The sequence below is a fragment of the Bolinopsis microptera genome, chromosome 6 (assembly GCF_026151205.1).
Source record: "Bolinopsis microptera isolate Bmic1 chromosome 6, MBARI_Bmic_1.0, whole genome shotgun sequence".
Taxonomy (NCBI): Eukaryota; Metazoa; Ctenophora; class Tentaculata; order Lobata; family Bolinopsidae; genus Bolinopsis; species Bolinopsis microptera.
In genome coordinates, this window is record NC_087077.1 from 4071006 (window position 1) to 4094769 (window position 23764).

General features: G+C 37.0%; 2 protein-coding genes across 8 annotated transcripts; one reads left to right on the top strand and one right to left on the bottom strand.

Moving 5' to 3' along the window:
* The first annotated feature begins 5430 nt into the window (after positions 1-5430).
* On the top strand, positions 5431-6213 carry LOC134817006 (serine/threonine-protein kinase pim-2-like). Its single transcript, XM_063826071.1, has one exon. It carries the CDS (start codon positions 5431-5433, stop codon positions 6211-6213), a length of 783 nt encoding a protein of 260 aa, XP_063682141.1.
* A 150-nt stretch (positions 6214-6363) lies between these two features.
* LOC134817170 (phosphoribosyl pyrophosphate synthase-associated protein 2-like) lies at positions 6364-23498 on the bottom strand. 7 transcript variants are annotated; one of them, XM_063826304.1, is made up of 10 exons: positions 23343-23498; positions 19045-19175; positions 10795-10875; positions 10191-10387; positions 9863-9958; positions 9630-9730; positions 8121-8258; positions 7742-7915; positions 7443-7626; positions 6364-7236 (listed from the first exon to the last, which is right to left on the bottom strand). In XM_063826304.1, the coding sequence occupies exons 2-10, from the start codon at positions 19062-19064 to the stop codon at positions 7100-7102; spliced, it is 1128 nt and encodes a 375-aa protein (XP_063682374.1). In that variant the 5' UTR covers positions 19065-19175; positions 23343-23498; the 3' UTR covers positions 6364-7099. The 7 variants fall into 7 exon arrangements, with proteins under 7 accessions (XP_063682374.1, XP_063682371.1, XP_063682377.1 ...); XM_063826301.1 differs by lacking the exon at positions 19045-19175; XM_063826307.1 differs by lacking the exons at positions 19045-19175; positions 23343-23498 and adding an exon at positions 17140-17224.
* Positions 23499-23764: the final 266 nt, after the last annotated feature.

The window sequence follows — 23764 nt, forward strand, 5'->3', positions numbered from 1 at the left end:
TTGAAATCTATGGATCACATTATTGAAGGCAATATCCAGGATAGATTGTTTAGGACTAGTTTCACGATCAAACTAAGCTTTCTGTCCCTGACATGTCACATGATATCAAAATTTCAGGACGACACAAGTAATTCAACAAAGAAGAGTCTATTCCGGGTCCGCATCAAAGGTATTACGCCTAATGGCAAGAAGTCAAATGATATGGACCATATGATAAGGTTCTACTGTTAGTGTTGGTGTGGTAACGGCCAGAATTAGAGACCATTCTGTTCCCACCACTGTTCGACTACTGGGGTAATCAGTATGTACTCTGCAGCAATGGTCGACAAAAACACGAAAAAGCAAAGAATTTTCTCGGCATCGGGCGCGACTCCAGCTATATAATAGCGGGTGTCGGTGCAATTATTTTGATATCGACTTCGAGTAAAATCTGGCTCGATTATTTATTATTATTCAACAAAATACACGTGTTGTATTAACCTTCTGACAGCCCAACTTCTTATTAACGAGGGTAACAAGAATCTGAAGGAGCTATTAGAATTAGGAAGATTGAAGATTGACTATATTCGCGGATACGATTTCATTTAATTTTTTGCGAGTATGTGACAAATATAGAGAACGGTCTAATCAAGGACGAAATCTCATGATCTATATCAGTATGACACATCCTCGTTTGTTTTCACTATTCTGGATTCTCAATTTTACCAAAATCCCAAATTGGGTAGAGTGAACCGTGGCCAGTGTCTCCTTTTTCCAAACAAAAGAAATGATAACAATTTAAATTACTGTTTTCAAAGGCGAAATACCGAGAATAACAATTATATGTTCACTAAATTAGGTATATATAACTGTTTCCTTTTAAAATAGTATGACAGAAGAGGAATGGAATGTGTTGCAGACAGCAGACTGTGTGTCGTGGGACTTGTTAGATAGTTAGATAACGCTTAGATAACAGATAAAGATTCGTGATATCGATATTTTACCCACAGATAATGCTGATCATAAAAATGATATTGATAATCAATTTAATTGCGTTTTATAAACCATGTCTTTCAGACGACAATTTGTCAAAATTGACACTGAATTTAATATGTAATAACTGATATAGATAATGAATTTAGTTGTGTTGTTGAAAACATGTCTTTTAGACATAGATTTGTCAAAATTGACACTGAATTTAATAACTTTATTTCATATAAAGAGTGTTCCAATGAAAGAATACATATTTGTTAATGGATACGACAATTTCCAATCACTTAAACTTAAGGTGTATTTGTCACGATGGGTGAGTTGCCCACGTTTAATTCGTATTTCTAATATATTAGAGCGATTTCTTGCTAATTGCCAAACCTCCGAAAGAAATGTAAGTGGGAACAACAACATTGTTATGTTTAACTTTATGCTTAGTAACCTCAGTGATCCTCCACAGTGGTAACAGTAACACTAACAGTTGGGCGGCACTGCTCCCCTAGCTAGTTAAACTAGAATAGCTAACAGATAATTTGTAAATTAATTCTTCATACAATGAGCAAGAAAGGCAGTCGTTAAGCAGTAAAAAATGTCAAAATATCTTTAAATCAGTGTCATGTCTATGATTATGAAAGTTGTGTTACGAAATATGACTAGATAAAGATTTGAATTTGATGATCATATCACAGCCACAGGTCATCTTCCTCAAATGAGTTATCGTGCATTAAATATTCCATGCTTAAAGCATTATATCAGTAATACCTGCTTTTTGAAAACTATTTTTTATTTGACCACCTCGGTCCTGCATTTCGGTGTAAACTTTTACAAGATGTGGAGGTAAATAATAACTCCGAAGAAGTAAACGAAGAAGCCGAAGATCAAGAAAGTGATCATGCCATAATGTGATACTTAGAATATTTCAATTGTATAATACCTTACAAGACATATTTATGTGGATCATAATTCTGGGGATCGGAATTATGGGGGAACGAAAATATGGGGATTTTTTTCAGAAATCCCCAAATTTCGTTTGGTTTTTTAAAAATCGTGAAAAGCTAAATTAATTAAAAATCATTCTCTTCGTTTAAATCGTTTAAAGAATGTTATAAGGAAGTGTTATAGTGAGTATTATAGGTCCGAGGTCAGTGTCGATTTAAGGTTGTCCGTTTTGAAGGATAAACATGCAAGATGGATTGTAGAAATAAACAGATCGTGGTAAAACTATCATTAAAAACGGATTTAGGAAATCAGCTATAACTGAGGCAATTGAAATGTTAGAATTTTCGGAGCAGGATCCATTTGTTTAACAACAATGTTTAGCTGTTCAAGTTATTCCATAAGGGTGAAAATTGCATGTCTTCCTTATTCTATTTTGTACTTAATGTTTTTCTAGTGTGAAACTAGTCGTTATTATAGAAGTCTATATAAAATTATATGTGAGATAATTTTGAATCTGCAGACGCACGTTTTTCACATAACACTGAAAAACCAGTATTTTCTATTCAGTAATTTTTATACTAAGTAACTTTCTATTTACCTGAGAAATGCGTATCCTTGTCTCACAAAACACGTAAAACAACTTATTTGACAAATTCACCTCAAATTAGCCCTATTTAAGGGGAGATACACCAAAAACGTTTTTGCTCCGAACATCGATTTTATTTTATATTATGGTTAAATAGACAAAAAAAATAAGATTGCACACCTTCAAAATTTTCTAAAAATATTCCCTCATCGAGAAAAAAAATATTTTTCTTTTTCGAAAATTTTTAAAATTTGGAGAAGTCTGTCACTGTAATACCGATAGTTCGGCCATTTAAAAAGTTTTTTAGCTGATTGTTTTACTGAACATTACTTACACTCCGTACAAGACAACCCTTTAAAATATTATATAATTGAACAATAAATGACCAAGTTACAGACCGAACAAGGTGAAAAAAGAAAAATTGGGATTTTTGCCTACCACCAAAGTTGTACATTTTACCACTCGCCCAGGTCATCAGATATCGCTTCAAAAATTCTTGTGAGTGTAGCTGATGATCATATCAAACTTTTTGGAACAGGATTTCTCTCAGTTTTGAGTTTTAAGGTATGAAATGTGGCCTTAAACGACTTAGTAAAATTCATCGTAAAAAAGGGCCAAACATGGCAGAATTAAGGCTTAAAATGCCTATAACTCAAAAAGTATCAGTTTTTTTGAAATAATTTTTACAGAATCGTAATCAGCTTGAGAAGACGAATCTTTTAGTACCAAATAGGTGATTTTAGAAGACAAATTGTCTTAGATAATTTTCCAGCTCGAACACAAGGGTCCCTCCCCCCTTGTATAAATTTTGTACAAATTGTACACATTCTTTACAAATTTTGTGTCTTTAACTATTATCAATTTGGTACTAAAAGATTCGTCTTACCAAGCTGATTACGATCCTGTAAAAATTATTTCAAAAAAACTGATACTTTTTGAGTTATAGGCATTTTAAGCCTTAAATCTGCCATGTCTGGCCCTTTTTTACGATGAATTTTACTAAGTCGTTTAGGCCACATTTCATACCTTAAAACTCAAAACTGAGAGAAATCCTGTTCCAAAAAGTTTGATATGATCATCAGCTACACTCACAAGAATTTTTGAAGCGATATCTGATGACCTGGGCGAGTGGTAAAATGTACAACTTTGGTGGTAGGCAAAAATCCCAATTTTTCTTTTTTCACCTTGTTCGGTCTGTAACTTTTCAGTAAAACAATCAGCTAAAAAACTTTTAAAATGGCCGAACTATCGGTATTACAGTGACAGACTTCTCCAAATTTTAAAAATTTTCGAAAAAGAAAAATATTTTTTTTTCTCGATGAGGGAATATTTTTAGAAAATTTTGAAGGTGTGCAATCTTATTTTTTTTGTCTATTTAACCATAATATAAAATAAAATCGTTTTTGGTGTATCTCCCCTTAATAAGCCAATTACATAAAAATTAATGTGTGGGATTTTGAAATGGCGGCCACAATTTTGGTAGTACGAAAATTTGGGGATTTTTTCCAAAAATCCCCAATTTTCGTACCATATAAATATGTCTCGTAAGGTAATTGTCCTGTACGAGGGGTGGTTAAAATTGGTCACTTGTTTGCCACAGTCAGAAATGAGGATCCTGCACTCAGCGGTATTCTAAAAGTGGAACCAATTTAACTTAAAGATTTCGACATTACAACAAGCCAGAATTGAGGAGTTAACTTGACACTGATGGGCCAGGCCCTCCCACTTTTGGCTCTAGAGCACTGTGCACGGCGATGGTTGAAGAGAAAATTAAAAGCCAACACTTTGACTTAGGTCGAAACAGGAGCCAGAACAGAGTAGATATTTAATAAGACAAGCTTTGATGTTTGAACTTTGAAGGTTTGAGCCAGGTCACCAGGTTGATTGCCAGCTGGTTGCGTGACTCACTTTTAACGCAGAAGGTGCTCAGATGCTGCAGAAGGTGCTCATAGGCTGCCCAATCAATGTGGTGGAATTTGCGGGGATAAATTCCTTTGTCAAGAGTAGCACAATTGAAAGAGATTGCTAATGGATCGTAATGAACATTCATTAGCTGACAAAGGAGTTTCAGTATTGGAGGCCAGCAAATGAAATAGAGCATTGCAGGACAAGGTGTTCGTACCCCAAGTCAATAACTACTCAGAGGACTGGACACTGTGAACAGCCAGATTCAATAGCTACTCTGTAGGACCGATCTGCTGTTAATTTTAGAATCAATTTGTGGGCATTTTAATTTATGATGGAAGATTAAAATTGAGGCGTAGTATAACAACTACAAGTTGAAAGCAGAGTATATAACTACTGCTTACAAATGGAGGAGATTCTCTATCAGACTATACTTAACTTCACGGAGAAAATAGGACTTCGTTGAGAATAAATTGAAGTGGCTATCGTCACATTTAAGTGCTTATATTATGCAAAATTTATTTCGCCAAAAATGATAGGGTATTATTTTGATGCGGATGATATGATAAAAGAACCTTCATACATTATGCATTAGTGCGTGGTGGTACTATGTTATAATTGATCAGACCCCAAACAATGTGCCTCACCTACCTATCAATAAAGTCATGATCACATGATTTGATACCATTCATGGATCACTTTCCCTTGGAAGTTGGAACGCGAACGGGACAGGAGATCACGTAACGTTAGGTTCTGTTAAGCTACACATGACAGAGAGATCACCTCACGCATTACAATGCTGGGTGTAGTATCACATGCTGCAAGTGGAATCTGCACGTGCTAAAGCATCCACTGCTCTTGCTAAACTATGTGACCTGACCTCCACCCACATTCTTAACAAGCACATTTTCCCACACATACCAATCATTGCCAAATAGTTTCGTACTAGTATAAAAGACACGAGATACCTCTACTCGTCATCACTTCGTCACTACTACGTCACACTTTGCAACTTCTATTAAACAACTATCATGATACCTTCAACTCTTCCAAGAGGTTTACTCGTTATAAAGCAGCTGGGAGCAGGCGGTAACGGTACAGTGTACCTAACACAACACAAGATATCCCTCAACAAATACGTGGTCAAGGTATTTAGAGATCACCCTGACCTTCCTATAGTCTATCAGGACGGGACAGAACTACCACTAGAGATAGCGACACTAAGATCACTTCATCACCCCAATGTAGTGAAGTATAAAACTCACTTCCTGTTTAACGGAGAATGGTATCTGCTGATGGACTACGAGCCAGGATTCAGTGATCTGCACACCTTGACTCGGAGCTTCAGACTTACTGAGAAGACCGTACTGAGCATAGCAGAGCAGCTGTACGCAGTAGTGGATTACTGTCTTCAGAACAACATCGACCACGGAGACATCAAGGAAGAGAATATCCTCTACAATCCGAAGACAAACCAACTCAAACTGATAGACTTCGGTACTGCTCTCCCTCTTTCTAAACAACCTATCAACTTTCTCAGAGGTACCACCATGTGTCTGCCTCCTGAAGCGTTCTCCAAACCTCAGTACTTCCCACTTCAAGCCAGTGTCTGGGCTATCGGGTGTGTTCTATACGGCTGTATGACGGGAAGACCTGCATTTTCTGAAACTTCTGACATCCTGAACAAGAGAGCCAGAATTCCACTACACAAAAAGAAACTCTACTCTGGGAAACTGGTAAACCTGGTGGAGCGATGTTTGGAACCCTGCCGAATTTTGAGAATCATGTGGTCAGAGTTGGGAAGAAACTTGTGACCTACTTACGGGAATTTGTTATGAAATTGCATTCTGTGAATGCTAAGATATTTTACAGTGGTGTTTGTTATTTAATGATAATATTTAATTTGACATTTCAATAATTTTGGTTCTGCATTTGAAGTACATGAAAACAAATGAATATTATCAAAACCACAAAATTAAAAGCGTTATGACAATCGGATTAAACACACCTGATCAGAGCAGCGCGGCAAGCATCACCAAAAGAACGATGGCCAATGGTAACACTAACAAATTAGCTACCTCAGAATTTATATGGAAGAGCAGGCCCTATAATATTAGTTACAACCAACAGGCAGGGACCATCGGTCTGTCAAGATTTTATTATATTGTGCACGCCTTAATCATAGCAACTTTCCACAATTTAATCGCGCACTTGATCAGTCTGTGCTAGGTGCTGACTTGATTTTGGCCGTTAATCAAAATGGAGCGACAAGAGCTTTTTAGTTAATTTAACAGCTGGTAACCACAGTAACCGTAGTTCCGTGAAAGCTTTTGATCGGGTAGCCCAGAACGTGATCAATTAGGGGCATGTGGACACGCTCTTGATGCTAATGAAAGGCAATATCCAGAGCAGGAGCGGAGAAGGAGCGGGGATGTTTAGGACTAGCTGCAGTCCCTCTGATGAATGGGCACAATACTGCAACCTCTCTAACAAGGTCTAATAGAGAGGCTGCAGTATTGTGTCCAGGTCATTGGTTACACAGGGGGCGTCAATTGTAGCTTCTCAGCGGCTTCCTGGCTGAAACTGGCGAAAGTGTTCCAGAGGTTAACTGACATCTTCTACTTCAGGATTCGAGCTTTATCACAGAATCTGGCGAGTATCGTATCCTACAAATGAGTATAACCCAGCACAGTGACATTATCAGTCCTGTGTAATATTAGTGAAGAGAGCTGACATGCTCTCCCCATTATGTATCCGCCTGATAGCCTCCGCAAACATTTTACTGACGTCCACCACGTGGATCTTGGGACAGAGAGCCAGTCCGTCCGATAAAGGAACTGAAAATGGAGATTGTTACAAATCAAATAGTTTTGCAAATAGTCTTTAATGTTAATGAGGCGAAGATTTCGTTATCAGAATCCAAATAAAAATCACAGTCTCTAACGTTTCAAACTGAAACCGGATTATAAAGTGATGATTATGATAATACTGAATAATTGTGATTATAATTATGCTGAATATTCGACTCCACAACTAAACTCACCAGTGTTCGTTATGATGACCTGATCTAAACTAGGAGAAGAGTTGATTATTTGCAGAGCATTTCCAGACAAGATACCGTGTGTTGCCATGGCGTACACCTTCAGTGCACCTTGCTCCTTTAGAAATCCTGCTAGTAGGCACCACGGCTCCACATCGTCTATAATATCGTCTAGTAAAATTGCTATCTGAAGAAAAATAGGACCGTCAATTATAATCCTTGCTTGTAATTGTCATAATATAAAATTCCTCTGAAACTTGAATATTCATAGAGATCATGATACTATAGGGTTAAGAGATTACCTTGTCCTTAACAGATCCGACTAGAGAAAGAGAGGGTTTTATCTTCTGCTGATAAGGAGGTATTGGAGTTGGGAAGCTGCAGGCGAAGGTAGCTGGAGTAACTACAGGTAGAATACCGCTATTACCTCCGATTAGTGGAGTAGGGGGAGGTGACGTTCTGCCATCTATCTCTCTCTGGAAACGGCGGAAAGTGACAATAGAATAATAGAAGGGTGCACGTTGTTATTATATCAGCAACGGCAGAATCAAGGCGTTTTGGAATCATCACTGTAAAATGTAAATGGGTAACAGTGGGTTGGTAGTACTACAAGTATTACTATAATCTACTATTCAGTAGTAGAAGTAAAACATAAAGTTTAGCTCCTCACTCCTCACTCACCTCCTCCTTCAGCTCTCCGTGAATCACAGCAAAGTTAACTCTGAGACGTTCAGCGTAACTAGAGACCCGTCTTGTAGAACTGGGGTTCTTAGCAACCATCACACACTCACGATAGTTGGTGATGTTGTCTAGTATATACTGAGAGGGGTTGTTATAGTTGGTGATGTTGTCTAGTATATACTGAGAGGGGTTGTTATAGTTGGTGATGTTGTCTAGTATATACTGAGAGGGGTTGTTATAGTTGGTGATGTTGTCTAGTATATACTGAGAGGGGTTGGGTTGTTATATAGTTGGTGATGTTGTCTAGTATATACTGAGAGGGGTTGTTATAGTTGGTGATGTTGTCTAGTATATACTGAGAGGGGTTGTTATAGTTGGTGATGTTGTCTAGTATATACTGAGAGGGGTTGTTATATAGTTGGTGATGTTGTCTAGTATATACTGAGAGGGGTTGTTATAGTTGGTGATGTTGTCTAGTATATACTGAGAGGGGTTGTTATAGTTGGTGATGTTGTCTAGTATATACTGAGAGGGGTTGTTATAGTTGGTGATGTTGTCTAGTATATACTGAGAGGGGTTGTTATAGTTGGTGATGTTGTCTAGTATATACTGAGAGGGGTTGTTATAGTTGGTGATGTTGTCTAGTATATACTGAGAGGGGTTGTTATAGTTGGTGATGTTGTCTAGTATATACTGAGAGGGGTTAGTGGTGATGTTGTCTAGTATATACTGAGAGGGGTGTTGAAAACACGAGATAGTTGGTGATGTTGTCTAGTATATACTGAGAGGGGTTGTTGAAAACACGAGATAGTTGGTGATGTTGTCTAGTATATACTGAGAGGGGTTGTTGAAAACACGAGATAGTTGGTGATGTTGTCTAGTATATACTGAGAGGGGTTGTTGAAAACACGAGACTTAATACGATAGTTGGTGATGTTGTCTAGTATATACTGAGAGGGGTTGTTGAAAACACGAGACTTAATACTAACAAAGTGAGCTGTGTAAAGATTGCTCACCAATCACCAGAACACCAGGTGACACATATTAATATTTCATATATCATAATGTATCGACTCAAGTTGTTAATTCAGAAAGTGTAGAAGTACCTGTAAGAGGAATGTAGAATGTTAACAGTACCTGTAAGAGGAATGTAGAATGCTAACAGTACCTGTAAGAGGAATGTAGAATGTTAACAGTACCTGTAAGAGGAATGTAGAATGTTAACAGTACCTGTAAGAGGAATGGAGAATGTTAACAGTACCTGTAAGAGGAATGTAGAAGGTTAACAGTACCTGTAAGAGGAATGTAGAATGTTAACAGTACCTGTAAGAGGAATGTAGAATGTTAACAGTACCTGTAAGAGGAATGTAGAATGTTAACAGTACCTGTAAGAGGAATGTAGAAGGTTAACAGTACCTGTAAGAGGAATGTAGAATGTTAACAGTACCTGTAAGAGGAATGTAGAATGTTAACAGTACCTGTAAGAGGAATGTAGAATGTTAACAGTACCTGTAAGAGGAATGGTGAAGATCGGAGGTTGTCAACTGAACAGTCGAAGAACCCATGTATTTCTCGTTGGTGAAGATCCATAGTGATCAGATGATTAATACCTGTTAGAAAAGTATGAATTATATGCGTGTGCCAACTTATTAAGCTTGATTAATAAACGCATAAAACATTACATCACGATCATTACGTCACGGAAACTAAGATAGAATAAAGTAAGATATGTGATATAGTACCTGCGTTACACATCATTTTAGCAATCAGTTTAGATGTGATGCAGGCTCTTCTTCTCATTCTACACTGTTTAGAGTAAGGTAGATAAGGTATCACCGCTAAGGGAGGGGAGTCATTAGTATCCAACTAAAAGAGCATATCCGCATAATAATAGGGATATCATACATTACATACAAGTGTGTGGCATCGTGCCAATATTGTTGTGATCATTCGTTGGTAGTGTGTTAACTAATCTTTAACGAAGGCAAAAACAATAGGACGGCTTTACTTTTTAGGAATAACATATCATAGGTTTATATATATGGTAAGAAGTAACTGAAGGAGACAAACCTACAATTTTGCGAGCGGAGGAAGTTTTACAAGCGTACACCATGGTCAACATCTCGAACACATCATTGTTCACTTTCTTTGATCCGCTCTGGATGATGTACACTTCTTTACCGCGGATACTCTCCTGTAGCTTTACTTCTGTCTCTGTTGACGTCAGGTTGTGCACCAGGATATCTCCTAACTTCACTCCCACGTGACTGAATAGATTTTATCACGTGACTAAATAGTTTATATCACGTGACTAAATAGTTTATATCACGTGACTGAATAGGTTTTATCACGTGACTGAATAGGTTTTATCACGTGACTGAATAGGTTATATCACGTGACTGAATAGGTTTTATCACGTGACTGAATAGGTTTTATCAAGTGACTGAATAGGTTTTATCACGTGACTGAATAGGTTTTATCACGTGACTGAATAGGTTTTATCACGTGACACTTGTATCTACGAAGTCAAAGTTTATTTCTAGAGATTTCTGAACATTTGATGTAAAAGTCCTCTCCTTTGGAGAATTGAGCTATTGCAAAATCGAATCTAATCATAGAATTATCAACGGAATACAATAAATATTGATTGAATCTGTAAATGACATTAGCGTACCCAGCAATATCCTCTGCAATAGCAGGGTGGCTCTGTCCAGCAAATATCACCATGGGAGGTCGGGGGTCCCCCATCGCCGGGCTGAAATAAGAGTGTGAATGTTGTGTGTAATAAGTGTATGTAGATTTAGAATGCAGTTGGGCAAGCTTACTGAGCTTTATGAGTAATAGGCTTCAGTTGTCAGATTTGTAATTCGCAGATCTTTTAAACTGTTATCTGCGATTAGTTAAACTTAGTATGTTAGTTACGTTTAATTCGCCTCTTTAATAGCTCAAACGTCTTGTGTAACGTCTTAACTCAACTTCTTTACAAGCTTTCTATGAAATTAACTGACAACTTATTTTAATATTACGTAGGTATCTCCCACTTTACAATTACATGTACGGATCACTAAAACTTATATTGATGCGTCAAACGCTATAATAAAATTGTCTCGGAACGTAGAGCTAACTTAAGTAACACAGAAACAGTTTAACATTTAAACAATGGAGGAAATTGCATCATAATCCTATAAAATACCTTTCTAAAGGAGCAATCAAACCAACTGTCAGACAGCAGCAATCCTCATTTTAGGAAAGCAAACAAAGAAGCTGGAGATCTCACAAAATGTGGAAAGAGAGGCCGTGGTAAAGAAGTGTCATGTGATAAACTACAGAGTTAGAAGTAGTGATTACTGGGGGATAGAGCTGTTAAAGGGATAATGGTTAGAGCTCTGTGTAACTAATAGTGTGACCTTTATATAGAGGCCTGTGTAATAAAGGGCCTGTATTTAGAGGGGGAGGGGGGTGGGGCAGTTAGACACATCCTCCTTGTACAGGTGTGTACTATAGTATATATAGATTATAGAACTATAATGTAGCAGTACTTAGGCTGAGAACTGAACAAGTGGGTACTTGTGCAGGTGTTTATATAACTATTATGTAGCAGTACTTAGGCTGAGAACTGTACAAGTGGACACAGAGAGCACAATGACACTTATATGTAGGAGCAGGTTAGGAAAGTAAAATGTTTGCAGGGGAACGGGGAAATGGTAAGTGCAATGTAACAGGTTCTAACGAGGGACCAGGTTTATCACTAACTAAGTAGATCTAGGTTAGATAAATATGGAACACAGTGAATCTAGCAGGGTATCTATAAGTCAGGTAAACACAAATAAAAGTGCATCTGCGGCGCGGGAAACAACGAACTGAACGTACACAATGTACACTACACAATATACGTGTTCAAGAGAAGAGAAGAAGACGACAAATGTTGCATAATATGCTACTAGCCACTGTGTTGTATAAGCTACAATCGTTTGCTGAAACATATCTGGAAAACTGCCAAGCGATCCAACCGGAATACAGAGAATGAGAGGACGGTACTCAAGGGAGATTTAATGCACAGTTATTGCGTATATTTTAACTGAGTAGCGAATGCGGCGATGGCTGAGGACTAATGAACTGAACAAATATCTTAGGAATATGATATAAGAATATAATATAAGAATATAAAATAATATACGAATGTTATGTTATACACGCCTACATAGTATGCACTATGCAAGTGGACAATATCACGTATGTACTACACATGCAATATAAGAGTATACGAGTATTATAAGTAACCATTAACACATATAACGCAATATAATAGCATATACAAGGATATATCTTGTGAACTTGGCTAGTATATATGAAACATTTGACACGTAGTTGTAGAGTGAGCTATGTGCCTCGCCGGGCTAAAGTAGTGGATGTCCTTGCTGTACGGCAAGTTAAACAAGGAACTGAAACTTCAAACTATACTAGGTTCCGTATAGGCTCAACTCTGCACCCGTGTCGATATGTTCATTATATGCAAGCCTCTTGATCTATATTCTATAAGTAACCATTAACACATATAACGCAATATAAGAGTATAAGTAACCAATAACACATATTAACAATATAAGAGTATAATATGTATTACGGGTAAATGCCTCACAGAATGGCTAGCCTCACAGAATGGCCAAATTTGTAAATGTTTTTGTAACTAATTTTTTATATAAGACTGGTAGGTTTTGTGGATACCATATGAAACAAAAGTCTTCTGGCAACACTTCCTGTGGTGAAATCATTTACTAGGACCACATTTTCTGGCATAAATATGACTGTTTATGTAGAAATTTTGAGCACTGAAAATTTGTTTTCAAATTTTTGAACTAAGTTTACATTTTGGTGAGAACTTCTGGCACCAGTATGACAGAAGATGTTTAAAGAATAGTATTCATCAAACAAAACGAACATTGTTCAATATAGGAAGAAAAAAATGCTAAAATGGCTACACGCCTCACAAAATGGCCAAAATATGCCTCACAAAATTTGTTTTCAAATTTTTGAACTAAGTTTGCATTTTGGTGAGAACTTCTGGCACCAGTATGACAGAAGATGTTTAAAGAATAGTATTCATCAAACAAAACGAACATTGTTCAATATAGGAAGAAAAAAATGCTAAAATGGCTAAACGCCTCACAAAATGGCCAAAATATGCCTCACAAAATGGCCAAAATTTACAACTACTTTTATTCAATGAAACAATAAGTCTAAATTATTCACAAGCTATTTATCATACAATAACACCCCAGATGGAGTGTTTTTACAGCCGAATGAAGGTTATAAATCATGAAATCAGGGAATATGAACAACGCCACACAAAATGGCCATTTTTGGTGTAGGAAATTATGCCCTTTTTATTCAGTTCTAAGAAATTTCACCTATATGGGGGTGTTAACAAGGCATATTAATACCAGCAGCATGCCTGAAACAAGAGCCAAAGGTTTTAGAAAAATAAAATTTTCTCGTTTTCTTTTTTTTTGCCATTTTGTGAGGCATTTTTTCTTTTTTGTGAAATAATTTTTCACAGCTCAGTTTTTTCGTGAGTTTTAGGTTATTACCCCATTCCTTAATAGGTTTTCTAACAACGTGTGGTGATAGAAATTTAAAAAGTATCTCCATCAAAAAATTATAGAAATTAAGATTTTGCCATTCTGTGAGGCATGTTTTTTTGGAGGAAGATTTTCCGGCCAATTTTTCTCAAAGAAAAAATGGTTATGAGATTAAATCAACCCCCGTGAAGAAAAATATGAGTGTCAACTTAGCTTCTTATGAGATAAAAACTGGAATAAAGTGTGTTTTGTGATTTTGAGAGACCTTCCTTTTTTTTGGCCATTCTGTGAGGCAAATACCCGTAAGTAACTAATTACTATTCTACGGAAATTTGGCGGTCTATCACTCGCAGTGGTTGGCAATGTATATTATATTATACTCAACTGTATGTAAAGTTTACTCATCTATAATTATATATAGTATTACACAGTAAATATTACACATAATTCACATTCTGCCGTTTCCTGACAAATGTGCTCAAAGACCATTTGGAAATTTCAGCAAATTCTTCAGAAAACGGCAGCACTATTACCTATATCTACAACAAATTGGGCAAGGAGACTATTTGTTTTGACACGTGACAGGGTTTCTGACCGGTGGCTGCAGGAAACTGATAATAACACTATAACTAACTTGTTAGAAAGTATATAGAAAGTATATATATATATATTAGAAAGTATATACCTCCCATCAGTATCTAAATCTAAGCAAAACTAAGAAAGCAAGAAACTTAGGATTTTACAAAATTGGGCAAGTTAACATACTCTCACTGTCCACTTTTACAAAACCTGGCGCAAGAGCAACTCAGTAGAAAACAAACTGGGGGTATGAAAATAGAGAGGCAGGATGTAGGCTGAAACATTTAAAAGATATGCAAATACGTTGGCACCTGCAGGTACACTGTACCGCTACTCACTAGCAACATGAAGTACACCATGGTGACTGGTCCAGATGTGCAAATATAAGAGAAATAGACAGTAGCAAGACTGCGAGAGAGAGAGAGAGAGAGAGAGAGAGAGAGAGAGAGAGAGAGAGAGAGAGAGAGAGAGAGAGAGAGAGAGAGAGAGAGAGAGAGAGAGAGAGAGAGAGAGAGAGAGAGAGAGAGAGAGAGAGAGAGAGAGAGAGAGAGAGAGAGAGAGAGAGAGAGAGAGAGAGAGAGAGAGAGAGAGAGAGAGAGAGAGAGAGAGAGAGAGAGAGAGAGAGAGAGAGAGAGAGAGAGAGAGAGAGAGAGAGAGAGAGAGAGAGAGAGGGAGAGAGAGTTCTAGAAGCTATTATAGCTTGGGGGAGCTGTCATACAAATTAGCTCCTAGCATTCCTGATGAGCGCTATAAATAACACCACACTTTAAAAAACTGTGCTATAAATTATCGTAATTCATTACTTTTCGGTAAGAACAAAGTCCATACTTACTGGAAACTTCTGTTGAGCAACATTTTTCTAACAACCCCTTCTATCTACCCCTTCAATACAATATTTTAACAAAACACACAAGTAACAAATTGACAGGAGCAAACTTAGTTCCAACAAAATTATACACCTGAGTTGCGTTTTAATTGATTATAATTATAATATTATATATAGCGGCGAAGGGAACAGTCGAATATGTAACCATTTATATAACTGCGGTAAAATTGAGAATTTTCTATCTTGACGAAATTATAAATATACGAGATCGAGATGAGGCAAGAAAGTGGGTTTGCAAAGCTATAACGAATACGGAAGAAGGCCAGATAAACGGAATGTACCGTACACATATTATACCGTACACACATACCGTACACACATACCGTATAAAAATGGTATAATCATTGTCCTACCATAATTATGACAGGAAATATAACTGGTGCAGTGCAAATAGAATTCGTAACATATACTTAAGACGTAATTAAACTTTACAATAGGATGTTGGTGGAGCCAGTAAGCAATAACTGCAGGGTTACTAAATACTACGAGAGGATGTATAATCCGGTGTAAATATAAGAGTAAATATAACAATCAACGGTGTACAACCAGATTGTACACAATCTTATTAGTAGTAGTGTAGCATATGTGCCAGTAGTGACATGCCAATCTGTAGCACCCTGCTCTCGTACTGTTGACAGTAATCAGTAGCTGCTCACATTACTACTAGTCACGAGGTACTAATTATTAGCTTACATCCAATTAGCTGAGCTCTATATACCATGATGTACCTATACATATTATACTAACTAACTATACAGTCCAATATAAGAATTACTATACAACGTACTACTATTACTATCATATACATATAACATATTATACTATACAACGTCTGATCATCTGTCATCCTGATACACAACTTTATAACTTTATTAATTAGTACTTATAATGTATACCTATAATGTATATGTACTTTACTTTACCAACCCTGACTAATAACTACACATAATATTCAAGGTATTTATCTTTATACTCGGGTACGATTGAAGCAATCTTTTTGCAACACTTATATACAAGACAATAAAGATATAAACGAATGAACACAAAGAATGCAAGATGACGCATGATATTCAGACCTATCTTGTAATTGTAATCCAATCCAGCAATGCTGCTCCAGTCGCTGATCCACTCCGCTGAGCACCCTAGAAAACAACAAAACCAAACAGGAGAAAGTAGCAGGTAAAGATATGAAGGTGAAAGTGAAATTACTTACAAACGGCTCAGAAAGTGTTGTGCCATAGTGGTGATGACAGGTGACGGGCAGAACAGCAGGCTTCTTTTGTAGTTCAGGAATGTCGTGAGACGGAACTACACGTGGTCACACTACTAGTACTAAACGAGAATTACAGCTACACAGCGCGTACACTAGTCAACCTACTACTGCTATTAAGCTAGTATTACTGTACAGGAGCCTTCTGTACAGCTCAGCCAGGGAGGCGGAAATACAGAAATAATGGACAATGTTCAGTGAGTAATTATTTGGCATGTTTACTCCGTAATTAGTGGTTATTGCGATCCTGGACTTTCAGTCGGTTAAAAAAATAATTTTATGCTTATGAAACTTGCATTTTTGTCTATTAAGTTAAATTGTATTATACAATTATAGGAATAGGATTGCCACAATATGATTATGAAACATAAACGAAGACAGATTCCCAGGCTAAAAATTAAGGCTACAAATTAAGAACAAAATGTTTCGCATAATCAGGTACTTGTAAGCGTAAAATTAGAGAATTGAAATGAGCTGAACAACTACAATTAATATCAATTACGGATTATAAGACATATAACAACAGTTCACATGTCAACGACAGTCACAAGTGCTCCTTCATTAACAAAACTTATGAGGATTTCTTTTCTGCGTCATTTATTGACAAGATTACAGACAAGAAACGTCGCACAAGAAACGTCGTACCGGGAATTACTAATCATTATAATGTTAATATTATTATTAGATCTGATTTATTAAACCTACCTTGGTCCTTGATAAACGGAGAAGCAAAGGTAATAAGAAACAAACTCGATTCAGTGCAGTATTAAGTCTTATTGATAGACTTATTAAATCACAGAAAACGCAAAAATGGAGATATAAAACGAGTTTTGATGGTTGAAAATAAGCGCTAGTGTAAAATATCAGTACTCAACAGCCTATATGTGACATTCACACAATCCTTCACGCTCAACCAACACACAAACCTACGATACCGGCTACCTTGCCGCTAGGTTCAAAACGGATTCAATTATTGGAACAAAGTTGGCGCCCTATTTTTAACATTATATCGAGGAAAAATATAATAATTGAATTGTTTCCTCTAGGAAAATGCTATTTACAGTGACCCAATGTAAAATATTTAGTATATTAGAACACTAGTCGGGTTCACTTTGTAATTGTTATCAAATTAAAACTTGTTCTGACGTATTGAAATCTATAAAGTTCATTACTATTACCAATAGTAGACCGGGACCGCTTTTTTGGACGGGATAATGGCGTTAGGTGCAGTATCTTAACAATATTTTATGTCAGCAAGTTGGTTGATCAGTGTATTGGATTTCTAGAGTATTCTACATTTGATTTTAGCGTAAAACATACTCCGAACAACTTGGTATGGAACGAGGTTACCAGATATTTGCAGGATACGCTGGAGCCCCAGAGACGTAATCACCTGGAGTTCTGGCGAACTCCAAATCGTTCATTTGTGCAAAAAATGTTCGATAATTTTACAAATTAAAAAAAACTTCATTCAAAAACTAGTTTAGGGGCAGCATATCCAGCGCAACAAGCTTTTATTAGGTTATAAATATCTCCGGGATTTCGACGCGGGATCATATTATCACTCAACCCGGCCCGCTGTTAGATAAACATCTCGAGGTGATATCATCCCGCCCCGGAAATTTGTATAAACCCGGCCCGCTTTTTAGTCGTAACTGATGTTTATCATTCAATTCTCCGACTTACAATAATCAATGATACTGCTGATTAGAACTCGATAATAGTAGAACAGTTAGACGCGCGATCACGTGGGCGCGTCACGTGCGTACCACGTGCCACCAATAGCATACGCCGAGTCTATACCACGTGACACGAAAGCGCACCACGTGATATGAAACATCGTAATCGTCCACTTCTTTTACACGCAAATTCCTGGGAACGTTGCCAAAGCAGCTAATTCTTGGAATTTCTCCAACGCGTGGCGTGAGAAGTTGGCGACTAGCCAGCTACCCTTGTCCGTGCCCTAAAAATAGTATTGTTTTGCTTGCTCTCCTTCCAGCTCTTGTTCCTGCTAACGTTCAAGCTATTGCTCCACTATGACAGATCGGTTTGACATTCAGATTGATGAACTGCTTTCCAATCGTGTTCCGGACAGTACAGTTAGAGTCAACAACTGGGCTCTAAACAAATTTAATTCTTGGCTTCAGTCATCCAGATTTGCTCGTGACTTCAATGACTTTGACCAAATTCCTGTTCAACGACTCAACTACATTTTAGTGTGCTTTCTTGTTTCTTCTAAAGTATAAATCCCTTGTCGAAATCGCCGGAGATAATTATAATCCATAAACACTTCACGCTCAGGGCTAAATAAATGTAATCCCTCAGCTGGCGCTTCGGGATTACATATTAACACAAAACTCGTGCGCTGCGCGCACTCGTATGTGTTTATCAGATCATCCCGCTAGCGCGGGATGATCTGTTATATAAACCCTTTGCGTGGCGGGTTTATGTTATTACAAAGCCGTACCAACACTACTAAATAGGGCAGCTAGCTCTATTAGATGGGGGTTTCGATATATCATAATGAAAATAAGAAATATAATAGTGATAAGAAATATGCACATATTTGACACAAGTGCAGAGACAACGCATTAAATTGAATAAACTTACTATCGACATCTAGTAGCCATGTTCTGTAACAGAGGAGGGGTCTAACACAGCAACCTTTAACTACAGTCTGAAGTAGAGGAGGAGTAGAGGAGGAGTAGAGGAGAAGTAGATGAGGAGAACCTGGTACCTACCTAACAAAACGCTGTTAGTTGAGACTTTAAACCCAATTAGGTTTAATCGGGGTAAAAAGTGAAATAAATGTAATATAAGATGACCCGTGAGACCTGGCCGATTTACGCCCAAGCAACATGTGTTGTAATTAAGATAGCAATGTCTTGGGTTTATATATCTTTAGTAGCAGTATAATCACACACGACTTCTGTGATGTCTGCATTACGGAAGGCTTATTAAACCTCTTTTACACTCTTGCCCGACTTGGGAGATCGCTAACCTAGATCAGTATGTCATAAAAATTCAAATACTAATTTCACCTTAATATTTTCCATTTCTTTCACATAACTTATATGCCATATTCCTGAATTCGATTAAAATTTTGCATACTCGAAGCCTGCGTGATACAAATTATCGTATTATGCCAATCGCAGTTTGCATTGAGGGACAAACCTCAGACCTAAAATCAGAACAAGCTACACCAAAATACTACGTATAGTAGGTACTAATACTACTACTAGTACTACAGCATAATGAGTAGTTTGCTCACGGGAACCGCAACCAAAAACCTAGGGAAGTTCTAAGCGTACGCAATTAGGGAAAAGTTACACAACATCAAACATTAACAGCAAGATTATTGTTATCTGCTGCAACGACTATTATATCAGCGTTCCTCTGACGATGTTAACTCCATCAACCAATGAGAATTGTAAAGTGTTGAGTTTTAAATTTTACTGGTTGATTTATAGCTGATAGAATTAGGATTGCAGTATTCTGCAAAGCTGAGCTAATCAGATTACTGCACAAGCGCACAGGGTATCAGATTACCAACGGAACGCAAAGGTTACTGCTTACTCTTGTTCCTCAGTTTCGTGATCTAATACATGGATGGTTTGCAAGTGGGCCCACGAATCACGCACGCACGCACTTCATGCCCCATGGGTGAAATGCGACCATCTAGTCAAATGGACGGTCATAAATGTATAGTTGATAGTATTAGTTATTAAAGGGTGGTTCAAATATTACGTAATCACCTGTTGGCCAATTTTTAAACCCCTCCGTAATCAGTTATACACAATGTGTATTACTGATTACGGAGGGGGTTAAAAATTGGCCAACAGGTGATTACGTAATATGTGAACCACCCTTTAATAACTATTACACATATCCATAGGTATTGTGTTCAAATTAGTATTACACTAGCGTAATCATTTAGACACCCCCTCTCGGCCCCTCAGTGATTACGTAATATGATTACGTAATATTAATATGTGAACGACCCCTAATGACGCGCATTAGGGGTCATCAGGGGTGTTTTTCTTCTTTATTAAACGTTGAATTTTACGAAGGAGTAGCTTACTATCAACGTTTGGCCATTTCATATACCCAAATTCCAAACCCGGTAACTTATTCCCTACGATATTTTTACACTTCAGCAAACAAAGGAGCTAGAGATCAGTATCATTACGGAATACGAACTGATGGTTTTAGAATATAGAGGTGCAAATAAATATAAATAAAATTACGATGGTGTGTACTGTGCGTTGAGAAACAAATAATAAAATGGAGACCACCAAGCAGGCAACATAACATATTTATTATTTAACATCGGAGATGGTTGTGATTGTTTTACTAACCACTTGACGTCATTAATCCGTAATATTTCCCTGACATCTAATAATAGTACGATCCAACAATACCAGCATGAACATAATTTTTACAACCATTAGGTCAAAGAAAATATTAATTAATCGCTCCGAACATCACAGAGGAAATACAAAAATAAACGTTAAAAAAACGATTGTAAGTATAAACCAAATGATATCTAGACAGTTTCCATGAACAAAGGATCTGCGCCACTTAGCTCACAGGTTGCCAGGAGATCTCATTAATTTGATATCTCTCATCGTATCGTGATGAACATTACCCGGCTGTTTCAAGTGGAGCTCGACTGTGTGGCTAGTTTTTAATCCTCGTGACCTTGAGAAATAGTGAAGTGGTTCGCTCATTCTTAGCTCTTGGCCCTTAAAAGCTTAAACTGCAGCTTGAATATAACACTGTGCTTTCAGCAATACTCATAAGTATTTCCGTGGCTGTGGTTGCAATGCGCCTAGTCTACTGGAATGATTCTTCGGAATTTCGCTGGATTGTACAACTTTCGTCTTGGTAGATTCCAAACACAAGGAAATTTTCCTTTTGGTTGGTAATATACTCAATGATGGGAGTATAGTGTATTGGCTATGCCCCGCTTACTAGTTTAGCTCTTTCTAGTCCCCTGCTACACGGCATGTAAACAGGGATTGGCTAGTTAGAGGCGGTCCGTGTGGGCCTTACACTGTACTTTCAGCAATACTCATAACCATTTATAATCGTGGCTCATAATACATAAGAGAGTATTCCTAATCGGGAGTTACGAAAAATCAGAAAATGGTATGGATCTGTGATCGTTGAACAAAAGATAAAGGGACAGCCATCGTCAAAATCAAGTAATCATTCAATGAAATTGCAAAAGCAGAAGTGAACAACTTTGCGTCTTAGCAAATCTTATAAACATTTAAATTTAATGGTGGATACTCATACGTTAGATAATGGAGATTGAGAAAGAATGGGTGAAAATTCAAAGTGGCGACCGTTTAACGAATTTACTAGCGTTACGTGTGATACGTCATGATATGATGCAATAATGTGGCAAGCCTGTGATTAAAACTGCTGTCGGACTTAATACTGAATCAAGATTGGTAGTTGTCAGAGACTCCGTTTTGATGCGGAATAGCATAATTTGCCTATGTGTTTTTTGTATTTTTATGTGTTATTTTGCAATAAAAACAGGAAGAATGCAGGATCGCATTATTTTTCCATACTAAAAAGGTGCTTCTGATAGCTGTCGGCACTGCAGAGATTAAAGAAAAATCTTTGGATGTAAATTTTAACAGGGTACGAGGATATGGTGAATCTTCATAGATCAAGCACACACGGTTCAAAAGTTCATAGAACCAGTTTGAACAGGATATGCAGAACACATTTTGTTACAAAAATAGATATACACACAAACAATAGAGCAAGCATAAAATATCTAATAATGTATACATCAGTGGCTGACTCAACTATAGTACTGTAAAATATATATAATATAGGAGCCTTGCTGCGTAGACCGAACTACTAAAACTGATTCCGGTTACCGCAGCAAATTACTATAGGTAAATACAAACTACTAAGTAACCATCGAACTATTACTGAAGCAAATTACTTCATTAGAACTTAGATAGAAGTTTAGTGCAGCTAAAGTATATTATATCCGAAACAATGAATAAAGATGATAACGAGATATGATCAAACTGATGAGAAAAAGGGTTAGAGATACTGATCAATTTATCAGCTCTAACAAAACATCAGAAGTACTAACCGAAAACGGGGTACTCTTGATCTCACTCTTAATGAATGATACTTCAAATTGCTATTCTGCAGAAATCATTTACGCCTTACGGTAGGACCATCATGAGTTATAACATAAAGTAATTATAAGTTAACGCATCAGTTCTACGCAATTCAAGTTATTACACATGTTTGAGAGCAACCCTACGTGGCACTAATTTATTTTATTCGATTTAACGGACTCAGAAACATAAAATTAATACTTTTAAAGATAGGAATACCCCACGTACGATTTAACCCCATACGTACGAATTACGATTTATTACGAATACAGACTGGTTTTATTCATTCAGCAATTATTATACATGTGTTTATAGTGACTACCTACAGTTTGGTAGCTTCATTAGAAACATCATGACGGTGAATGGGAAAATCTTTAATTACAGTTGGATTAACTATTTTTATTTGTACATCAAGGAATACGTATTATAAATAATTCTTCAGGCCTGAAATATCGAAATGCTAGTCATTAATTCTAGTATAATCTGCCATCCGCACAGATAACATAATATGTTATTATGATAATACGGAGTATGCAAACTTTGCAAAATAATCACGTCGTAGGTACTAATGGGGTAATTGTAAAAGAGGAGGAGTTCAGATACAAGAAATAAAATAATTATCATACAAGGACTGAAAGTGTGCTGGGTTTAAACTTCACGGAGTATTCTAGGAGCTGTAGAGCTGAATTGCTACTTGTCTAGTGGGAATTTAAGTGGGAAACATTAAATAATTAAGAAAACTATAAATCTTACCACTGAGTTGACAGTACTGAACGGAGAATTATCGACATTACAAATCAGTAATCACTTCTCCCAAAACGAAAGAGAAACTGCAAAAAAGTAACAATTGATGAACGGCTACACACATCTTAAGTAGACACTACACGTTACACTCGTGTAAACTGTAACTATATGGATCATTCACTGAGTTGTGCTAGAGAGGTCGCGAGGGAGAAAACAACAACAGTGCCAATGAATCCGAAGTGAAGCGCGCGTCATAAAGAGCACGATTTTATGCGCGCTGATTGGCTCAATGTCAAGACACGTGACCTCGGTATTTACATTTTACATCTCGTTTCACTTTCAGCATGTGCGTACTGATGCGTATGCTTATTTTTTGGTTCTACGTAGTAATGTATGTCATACAAAGATCGTCTTGAATTTCATCAGGCGGA